Source organism: Plecotus auritus, assembly GCF_963455305.1.
Source record: "Plecotus auritus genome assembly, chromosome: 8".
Taxonomy (NCBI): domain Eukaryota; kingdom Metazoa; phylum Chordata; class Mammalia; order Chiroptera; family Vespertilionidae; genus Plecotus; species Plecotus auritus.
The window spans coordinates 38,714,407-38,725,244 of record NC_137782.1 but is presented as its reverse complement, the minus strand read 5'-3'; the positions used below and the strand labels follow the sequence as shown (position 1 = coordinate 38,725,244).

The window sequence follows — 10,838 nt, the reverse complement described above, 5'->3', positions numbered from 1 at the left end:
TGATTAAGGCAGTGGTCGGCAAACTGCCGCTCGCGAGCCGTGGTTTGCCGCTCTGTTGACTAATGAGTTTGCCGACCACTGAGTTAGTTTATACTTCAGATGTTATGGAAGTAGTATGCATCTAACATGCCTTGTATTAGTAAGTAAAAGACCTGTATGAAGGACTAGGGCAGTGGTCGGCAAACTCATTAGTCAACAGAGCAGCAAACCGCGGCTCGTGAGCCTCATGTGGCTCGCGAGCCACAGTTTGCCAACCACTGGATTAAGGTATTATATATGTGTCCTTATCCCCACGTTGCTCCCCATCCCCCCCGCCCCCGCTCATGCCTGGTGTCTGTGTCCATTGGTTATTCTTATATGCATGCATACAAGTCCTTTGATTGATCTCTCCCCCTTACTCCTGCCTTCCCTCTGAGGTTTGACAGTCTGATTGATGCTTCACTGTCTCTAGATCTGTTTTTGTTCATCAGTTTATGTTGTTCATTATATTCCACAAATGAGTGAGATCTTGTGATATTTATCTTTCTCCAACTGACTTATTTTGCTTAGCATAATGCTCTCCAGCTCCATCCATGTTGTTGCAAATGGTAGGAGTTCCTTCCTTTTTACAGCAGCATAGTATTCCATTGTGTATATGTACCACAGTTTTCTAATTCACTCATCTGCTGATGGGCACTTAGGCTGTTTCCAAATCTTAGCTATTGTAAATTGTGCTGCTATGAACATAGGGATGCATATATCCTTTCTGATTGGTGTTTCTAGTTTCTTGGGATATATTCCTAGAAGTTGGATCTCTGGGTCATATGGGAGTTCTATTTTTAGTTTTTTGAGGAAACTCCATACTGTTCTCCACAGTGGCTGCACCAGTCTGCATTCCCACCAGCGGTGCACGAGGGTTCCTTTTTCTCTGCATCCTTGCCAGCACTTGTCATTTGTTGATTTGTTGATGATAGCCATTCTGACAGGTGTGAGATGGTACCTCGTTGTGGTTATTTGCATTTCTTGGATGATTAGTGACTTTGAGCATGTTTTCATATGTCTCTGGGCTTCTGTATGTCTTCTTTTGAAAAGTATCTATTTAGGTTTATTGCCCATCCTAATTTTCTTAAACATGGAGGGCTGGGCATTGGTCTTGACTAAATTAAGTGGTAGGTATCCCAAGCAAGGACTCATTCCATTCTAAGGTAAGTGTCCTTAATTTTTCCCAGCATTTTAAAATTCAGTATTTCTTTTTTTTTACCCTTTTTCTTCATGATTCTAAAATTGGTTTAGCATAATGGTACGATAGTCCTTTATGTGTGCCAGATTAGCAATCTGTGTAAAAGTTTCTCTGTCCTCACTGTATTTGAAGCTATCCAAGTGAATAACAAAATATTACTTCTATAATTACAATTAAGGTGTATGTAATCTGTTTTATTTGTATTCATTCTGCAGCCATCTGACTCTGTTCACATTACAAATGATGATGAAAGATTTCTACATTGTCTTATCTCAGAAGAGAAGGAAAAAAATAGCTTTACTGCTGTGGTTATCACAGGAGTACAATCAGAACACATACCATACTTGAAAAATTATTTCCATCTTTGGACAAGACAGTTAGCGTAAGTATTTATATTTGATTGAGGACATGTTTCTACTTACCGTTTTTAAGAATGAAAATATTACAGGTACACTGAAGCTTCTTGGCTATCTGTTTTGCTCATGTCCCATTTTCTTCCTTTTAGTATAGTAACTAGTACTCTGATGTCAGCATTAAAATTGTTCCCTATTCTGTAAATATTTATTGGTCACCTGTAATGTATTGGTTGATTGAAGCACAGGCATTATAACATCTTTGATAAAAATAAGCCAGAATTTATCAAATTCAGTGTCATCATTCCCATAGCCCCCTTTTGTGCTTCTCTTATATGACCTGTCATAATGTTCCATGCCATATATTTTACTTATTTTTTTGTTTGCTTTCCCCTATTGGAATGTCTTTTTTTATGCGCTGCTTTTTACCCAGTGTGTCCTGTTACATAGTAGATATTCTGTAAGTGTTTATCAAATGAATGCAGCAAGTCTATTAATATGAAAAAAAGTCTATGTGTTGATATAAAACATGTAATTAGGACATACGCCTACACTAACAAAGAATAACTCTTAATGTATGGTTGTAATTTATCTTTGATTATAATGGCTAACGCTTTTGATATGTCTGAAGAAATATCTCACAATTTTTAGTGATTTTTCTTTTATTAAATAGTATTTTAAACAGTAGCTAGGATAATTAATTCTTTTTTAAAATTAAAATTTATATGAAGGAAGATTGCAACTCCCTGTTTGAGGAATAATTAGATTTGGTATGTTTTAGCCCTGAATAAAATGTCACCAAAATATAGTCATCTTTAAACTTTACTTAAAAATAAAGTAGTGGTTTAAAAATGAAGTGATTTTTAGTGGAATAATATTGAATGAATTAGTGATTTTTTTGTTTGGGAATATTAGAATAAGATTTTTCAGTGCTATAAGAGAGGAACTATGAGTGTTATAGAACAATGTGCTCATGTTGCACAGATATCTTAAACATATCCAGTCCTATACACTCCTTGATATTTGAGTCCTTGACATCCCTGACAAGTAGAAGTATAGCCTCTTGCCTTGTAGTGGTTTTTTGAATTATATTTCTTGGAAATATAAAGTATGTGAACTTTGAAGTAGGAAAGGCCTGGATTGAAGCTTCATCTCTTCCAAACTCTTAGGTTCTGTGACCTTAGGTAAATTATATAAACTCCTTGTACCCCAATTTCTGTATGTATTCTAGTAAAATGAGGTATAATAATACCTGCATCTCAGGATTATTTTTTATCATTAAATGGGATATATGTTTTAAAAAGCTTGATATAGTGTCTATTGGGTACTGCTAAATAGTAGTTATAGTTTTTTTTTGGTAGAAGAATATATGAACTATAATTTTATATGAATCAAAAGTATAAAGTTATTTTTCTGTATTTTAGGCATATTTATCATTACTATATTCATGGCCCAAAAGGAAATGAAAAACGTACATCAAAAGAAGTTGGACCTTTCAACAACATTGATATTGAAGTAAGATAAAGTTCCTTTTTCAGTTATTATGAATTATTAGGTATCTGTTCCAGTTCAAGTGACTCTGGATAAGAAAAATCAGACAATACAGAAACAACTTCTCTCTCCTTTTTACTAAAGTTTTTTGGTATTTTGATGTCCAGATAAAGAGGTATTCTTAGAGATGTGTTTTTCTGGAACCTTTGTTTACCATAGTTAGTTTCTTTTTTCTCTGTCTTTTATAGAGATATGAGTTGTTGCTGAATATTATGTCTTAAAGCAGAGAGGAAAAGGGACATAGTTTCCTTTTGGTTCACAGAAGTCTTACGATGGTGAAGTAAGATTTAGAACCATAAAACATTTGAGTGTTGGGTTCTGTTAGAATTTCATGTACATCATTGTCCCACTTCCTACCTCTAGCAAGACACCTTGTAAATGTGCTCATGACTTATCTGTCTTTCAGCTCTGCTTTGCTCTTTTTTTGCTTACTTTCTATTTTTCAGTAGTATATTAATTACTGATATGCTACTTATAGCTATTTAAATCATGTAAACTATTTCATTCAGCTAAATTATTACTTGTACAAATAAAGGTAGTTTTTGCCTATTCCTTTGTTGGATCATAGCTGAGAACAAAAGTCATCATAGAATTTAATTATTTTTGTTTTATTTTTGTTTTAGATTTCTATGTTTGAAAAAGGGAAGGCACCTAAGATTGTCAACCTAAGGGAAATACAAGATGACATGCAGACGTTGTATATAAACACAGCAACTGATAGTTTTGAGTTCAAAGCTCACGTTGAAGGAGACGGTGTAGTGGAAGGGATTATCCGATATCACCCTTTCTTATATGATAGAGAAACTTACCCTGATGATCCATGCTTTCCATCAAGTATGTTAAACTGTTGTCTTAGCTACAAAATGTGAAGTGATTTAGGATAGTGATTGTTTCTTTTCATGATTATTGTTAATTGGGCTATTAAGGCTAGATGAATATTAAAACCTTTTTCTTTATGCAAATCTTTTAAAGATGTTAGGTATTTATAATTTATATAAGTCTTGATTTTTGTGTATATTCACTTTTAGATGAATAAAGCACTGGCTTTAAGAAACATTATATATTTTACCTTAGATCTCTTATTGAACTGAACTTTTAGTTATATACTGCATATTAATCCTTTATATGTCCCCCATATTGTTTTTCCATTATCTATGGCATATATAAAGGAGTTTTAAACTTTCTGTAGTTTTTTCTTCATGCTTTCTGATTTTGTCTTACTATGGAGTCTTCTCAAGACTATAAAATGATCCTGTAGTTTTAAAAAATTACTTTATGTTTAGTTCGGTAATGTATCTGAAATCTAATCTCCTTTTTTTGTGTATAGGATAAGGTAGGGCTTTAATATTTTTCCATGTACGCATTCAGTTTCCTAGCACCAATTATATTGAATGTTACGATTTTTTAAATAGTTTGAAATATCACTTTTATAATAATATTAAGTTCCCATATGGATATATATCTGGTTTCTTTACTATAGATCTATTTTTGTATTTTTATATACTTTACTGATTTCTGAGAGAAAGGGAGAGGGAGAGAGAGATGGAAACATCAATGGTGAGAGAGAATCATTGATAGGCTGCCTCCTACATGCCCCCTACTGTGAGAATCGAGTCCGCAACCCTGGCATGTGCCCTTGACTGGAATCGAACTTGGGACCCTTCAGTCCGTAGGCCAACGCTCTATCCACTGAGCCAAACTGGCTAGAGCTATTTTGTATTTTTTAGATGAGTAATGGTACCTTCTTGTAGCTATATACTCTATATTGATATCTGCAGGGCAAGACACTCAGTATCCTTTTTTGACAAAATTCTTATTTCTTAATCTTTTACTTTTCTAGATACACTTTGAAATCTGTTTTTACATTCACTTAAAAAAAATCCTGGTGGGATTATTTAGATTTCATTGAATTCAAAGATTAAAAGTATTAAATTTTCTCATTCAGAATACGTCCTCTATGTACTTAGTGTTGTGGGTTCTGGAACCAGATTTCCTGATTTGAATCCCATCTCTGCCACTTTCTATTGTGTAAACTTTGACAAAGTGCTTACTACCTATCTCAGTTTTCCTTATCTGTGAGATGACATGGGTTACCCTTCAAAACATGTCTCATGCTTCATAGAGGTGTTTTGAGGGGTAAATAAGAAACCGCTGTTTTTTTTGTCCAACATTATTTATTCAGTGTTCATACATGTTACTACTCAGTGACTGTACCTCCTGTGATGTCTCCACTCCCTGTTTAATTTGCCATTTCTAATATTTGTATGCTTGTAGACAGGAAGATCAAGTTCTTCAAAGGATTTCTTAAAATAAGAGCCAATAAATGGAGTGACGATTACAGGGGTTCTCTAAGAGCAAAGCAATTCGGTCTGAAAGGAACTTTTATTTAGGGACTCCTTGTGAGGGTTTTTTTTGTGGGAAGAAGTCTTTATTTGTGGGGCTGACTTAATGCCAGAAAAACTGAGATGTTGCTGTATCACTATTATAATCTTTGATCCTGATTTAAGTGGATATATGAAAATGTATTGCTAACAAACATAAAATCCTATAGATAGTTGTATTAAATGTGTGTTTGATGGTTTGTAACATATAATTTTTGCTGTATCACCTGGATCTGATCTTCACAAATTTAATAGTTTATGTAAGTTAAACTTAAATTTAGTATTGATTAATTTGCCTAAACTAGATAAACTTGCTGCTACTAGATACCATAGGTTTCCCAGCTAATATATAGGTGAACATACTGGTTCTGACAAAATTGTGAAAGTTGTATTTTTGTTGTTGTTGTTTTTTTAAATATATTTTTATTGATTTCTGAAAGGAAGGGAGGAGAGAGAGCTAGAAACATTAATGATGAGAGAGAATCATTGATCAGCTGCCTCCTGTACTCCCCACACTGGGGATTGAGCCTCCAACTTAGGCATGTGCCCTGACTGGGAATCGAACCATGACTTCCTGGTTCATAGGTTGACACTCAACTACTGAGCCACACCAGCTGGGCTGAAACTTGTGTTTTAGGCATAGAATTTATGCTCCTATATTTGTAGGGAAGAGGGATTCTGCTAGAGCACAATGTCTTCGGATGTGTGACTCTTTTGCTTTATAAACAGGTTTTAATGATTGCAATTTTATTAGCTAGTGTAGCTCCTAACACATTGATTAGTATATAAGTAATTATTAACTTTATTTATTTTAAAAATATTTTTATTGATTTCAGAGAGGAAGGGAGAGGGAGAGAGGGAGAAGGAAAGAGAGAGAGAGAGAGAGAGGAGAGAGAGAGAGAGAAGCATCAATGATGAGAGAAAACCATCGATCTGCTGCCCCCTGCATGCTCCACACTAGGGATCGAGCCCGAAACCCGGGCATGTGCCCCGACCAGAAACGAACTGTGACTTCCTGGTTCATAAGTCAACGCTCAACCACTGAGCATACCAGCCTGTAATTCTTGGCTTTTAAATGAGAAACCCCACTGGTAATGTATAACCACTTTGGAAATCTTCCTTTCTGAGGACAAACTAAGAATAAAGCTACCTTTAAATTTTCTAGAATACAACGTTAACAATCGTGAATTTTTGTTATCATTTCTCTGAAGCAGCTTTAACATTTTACTTATAGAAATTGATTTCTCAGTGGTAAAAGTTTCATATACTTTTTAAAAGTTTCATATACTTGATAGCAATAAACATTTTGTTCCACTTATTCCTGTGTTCTAGAATTAAAAGATGAAGATGATGATGATGATTGTTATATAATTGAGAAAGCTGCAAGAGGGAAAAGGCCTATTTTTGAATGTTTTTGGAACGGACGTCTAATACCATATACATCTGTTGAAGAGTAAGTTTTTATTTTTGCTGAAATTATATTGTTTTATAACCTAATCTTTTTACTAACTACTATTTTGTTCTATTTAAGCTTTGACTGGTGTGCTCCTCCTAAGAAGAGAGGGCTTGCACCAATTGAGTGCTACAATAGAATATCTGGTGCATTATTCACTAATGACAGATTCCAGGTCAGCACAAATAAACTGACTTTTATGGATCTTGAGCTAAAATTGAAAGATAAGAACACCCTTTTTACAAGGATTTCAAATGGACAGGTATGATTGCAAATATCAAGTTTTGAATATTTGCAAATGTTCTATTTTATGTACAACAAAAGTCACTATTAGTGTAGATTTATAGACATTTTGTATACTTTTCATTTTATTTAATCAAAAGAATATGTGTAAATTTTTCCTATGAGGGTTTATGTGTTCATACCACCCCCAGTCAGGGCACATACAATAATCAACCAATGAATATATAAATAAGTGGAACAACAAATCAATGTTTCTTTCCCCCCTTCTAAAAATCAATTTTAAAAACAAGTTTTTAAAAATTGTTAATGGCTAGATGATTTTGGATAAAATTTAAAGTTCTTTATTAGATCTTAATATCAAGACTGTGACATCGTGAATAGAAGCTATAAAAGGATATCCATTTAATGAGAGTATATAAGAACAATTTTATCTCATATAGGGCTGTCTTTGTATTTTAATAACAAAACTATGCAATTTTAATCTAATCTTAAGGGTGAACTTGAGGTAGAACTGAAATATTTTGGGCTAAAAGGTGATTTGAGATTGGTCAGTATTAAAATACATGCATTGATTGATAAAATAAGAATGATAGTTTTTGATGTAGAAAGAAATGAACTTTTGTAATTTTGTGCATTGTCTTCTGTGAAAGCATGTAATGTGGAGATTGTCTTCCCTACTCTCCTAAAGACAGGCAGTAAACAATATATTGCAGCTTATGTTTGAGTATAAATCTCTAAACTATCTCTCAGCAGAGTGAAGAATGATAAGCAATAATATTTTCTTATATATTATTAGAAAACACTGTTTTTACCTTATGATTTAATTTTTGGGATAGGTAATAAATATACGTTACATAATTAAAAGGAAAAATGTGTTTTGCATAGCAGGGTTTCTCAACCCTTTTTTTTATTATCACCTTCATCTGGAACCTTTTTTAGACTTTTGTTTTTCTTACTGCTTTCCCCCATGATATTTTAATACCATAGATATGCCTTATGTATGTTTATGTACTATATATATGTATATCTGTTCTCAATACATAAAAAGTTATTTATTGCCCTGTTGAGAATGTGCATGATTCACAGTGATAAGGTTTCCATTTACCCCTTTCTCATTGCCTCTACTGTTCATAATTTTTTTGTGTACCTTAAGATTTAAAGCAGGGAAGTAAAGTTTTATTGCTGGTATTGACTATTGAGACTTGGTTCCAAGATGACAATAAAGATTTGCTTTCTGTAATACTGGTTTTGTTAGAAATCTAAATTTGTATGGGAGAAAAATCCAGCAAAATATTTTAGCTTTTTTATTAGGTTTTCTGGGTGGGTATGTGAAAGAAAAAATGGAATGAATGACAAGTGTCCATGGTTGTATTTGTTAACTATATTTCATAGAATATTTTTAAATTTTACAGGAGCAGCGAGTGAAAATTGACAGAGAATTTTCTTTCTGGCTCAAAGACTGTCATGAAAAGTATGACAAACAAATAAAATTTACACTTTTTAAAGGAATAATCACACGTTCTGATCTTCCTTCTAAAAAGCAGGGCCCCTGGGCCACATACTCAGCAATAGAGTGGGATGGAAAAATATACAAAGCAGGACAGCTGGTAGGTTTAACTTTTTTTTTAGATTCAGTATTTAGTAGAATTTGAAACTAATAGATGTACTAGAATTAAAAACTTTATTGAATTTATTGGGGTGACATTGGTTGGATGTATTAGAATTTAGCAACAACTAAAAAAATGTATGTATTGATTGGTTCCTCAGGAGCCAGGAAAAAATGAAAAGGCCAAACTGATTTTAATTCCATAATTTAGCATGGCATTAAAAAAAAATTGCTTGTTGCCTAAGGCTCAGTTAGCAAGGTTTTATTGTTTCTTGCAATAAACTTTACTCAAATGGATACTTTCAATGTTTAATATGATTTGAAATTGACTTTTTAGCAAATTTTATTATGTGCTTCTTTAAGTTGCTAGAGATCTTACAAGAATGCGTTGTGAAGAATTCAGAGATCTATTAGATGTGCTTTGACCTTAGGGATATTACAGCTTAAAAATAGATAACCTAAACGTAATAATAGGTCAGAAGGTGATAACTACTATGAAAAAAGGATGGACCTAGGATAAGAGAGTAAAACATGAAATTCTTTGGGCAGGAAATGGCTTTTGTAAGGACCTTGAAAGAAGTGTAGGCTCAGGTTTACACAGATTATTACAAAGGTAGAAGGGGGTCCATTCTCTCCAATAAACGTGAGAATCATTGTCATGTATTTAAAACTCGGATTTGGATGCAATCACTTAGAAGTACTGTGTGTAGCTACATTCTTGTTTTTCTAACATTTAGGGATTAGAATGAAAACGGGGGAACTGACAAGAGTGAAAGGGAAAGCTGGTGAGATAGAAGGAAAGTAGGAGAATATGGAGGTCAAGTGAAGAGTTTTAAGAAAAGGGGAGTGATCAGCTTTGTCAAATTCTTTCTCAGAGGTAATTTGAGCATAGACAAAGATATTTGTAAGTTTAGGGAAACAGCAAGCAGTGGACTTGGGCTATGTGTATGTGAAGAGAAATAGTTTAGAAATTAGACTGAAAAGATAGATTAGGTATCAACTCGTATAGTTCTTGTCGAGGATTTCTGAGTTGGATAGTGGAAATTACTCTTTGATTTTTTTAAGCCATGTAAGGAAAAGAAATGCTATAGCAGTGGTTCTCAACCTTTCTAATGCCGCGACCCTTTAATACAGTTCCTCATGTTGTTGTGGGAACCGCTAGCAGGGTCGCCTAAGACCATCGGAAAACACAGATACTTACATTACAATTCATAACAGTAGCAAAATTACAGTTATGAAGTAGCAACGAAAATAATTTTATGGTTGGGGGTCACCACAACATGAGGAACTGTATTAAAGGGTCGCGGCATTAGAAAGGTTGAGAACCACTGATTTAGATCTTTTGCCTATACCAGCAAGTATTAAGCTAATTTATTTGAAAGAAGTGATAACTAGTTGGAGTTTATAAGTCATTGTTGATAATCGGAAAGCCAGATTTTATGGTGGAAAAGATTTGAGATACTTTGGTATTTATAATAATTACTTTGAAGGAGTTATGGGCCCTTTAGACACACGCATAGCTATGACATTTTTGTATGAAAAATGTACTGTGTCTTTATAAAATGTGTTGGGAATAAGTAGAGAACTTCACAATTCTAATTTATGAGAATATTAGAATGATTTTTTAAAAATTCATTTTTCTAATGATGGATACCAAGTTTTTTCTTTTATATAAAATGGTTCTGCGAAGTAATTATTCTATTAAACCTGTTTCTCTTAGTAAATATTAACATTAAAGCCTTCTTTCAAAACTAAATACTAGGTGAAGACAATCAAGACACTTCCTCTTTATTATGGAAGCATAGAAAAATTTTTTCTTTATGGTAATCATGATGGAGAAGTATATGCTACTGGAGGAGAGGTTCAAATTGCAATGGTAAGACAACAAGTAATACAAAATATTTATTGAAAGTCTGTTGGTACCATTTACTTTTGCTTAAATGTAAAAATAAAGGTACAATGGTTTAAAAAAAATAAAAGAAAATAAAACAAAGGTTTTTCCATTGGGTAGTGTTAGCATGAGTTTTTATAT

The 10,838-nt window shown here is 33.4% G+C and overlaps 1 protein-coding gene across 1 annotated transcript in view; it reads left to right on the top strand.

Moving 5' to 3' along the window:
* SMCHD1 (structural maintenance of chromosomes flexible hinge domain containing 1) overlaps positions 1–10,838 on the top strand; it is a 168,606-nt gene that overhangs the window by 51,882 nt on the left and 105,886 nt on the right. The window contains exons 8-14 of the mRNA XM_080684014.1: positions 1,435–1,601; positions 2,997–3,087; positions 3,747–3,957; positions 6,837–6,957; positions 7,036–7,219; positions 8,613–8,807; positions 10,569–10,682. Of these exons, the coding sequence (XP_080540140.1) occupies positions 1,435–1,601; positions 2,997–3,087; positions 3,747–3,957; positions 6,837–6,957; positions 7,036–7,219; positions 8,613–8,807; positions 10,569–10,682 (1,083 nt within the window). The remainder of the gene's footprint in view (positions 1–1,434; positions 1,602–2,996; positions 3,088–3,746; positions 3,958–6,836; positions 6,958–7,035; positions 7,220–8,612; positions 8,808–10,568; positions 10,683–10,838) is intronic.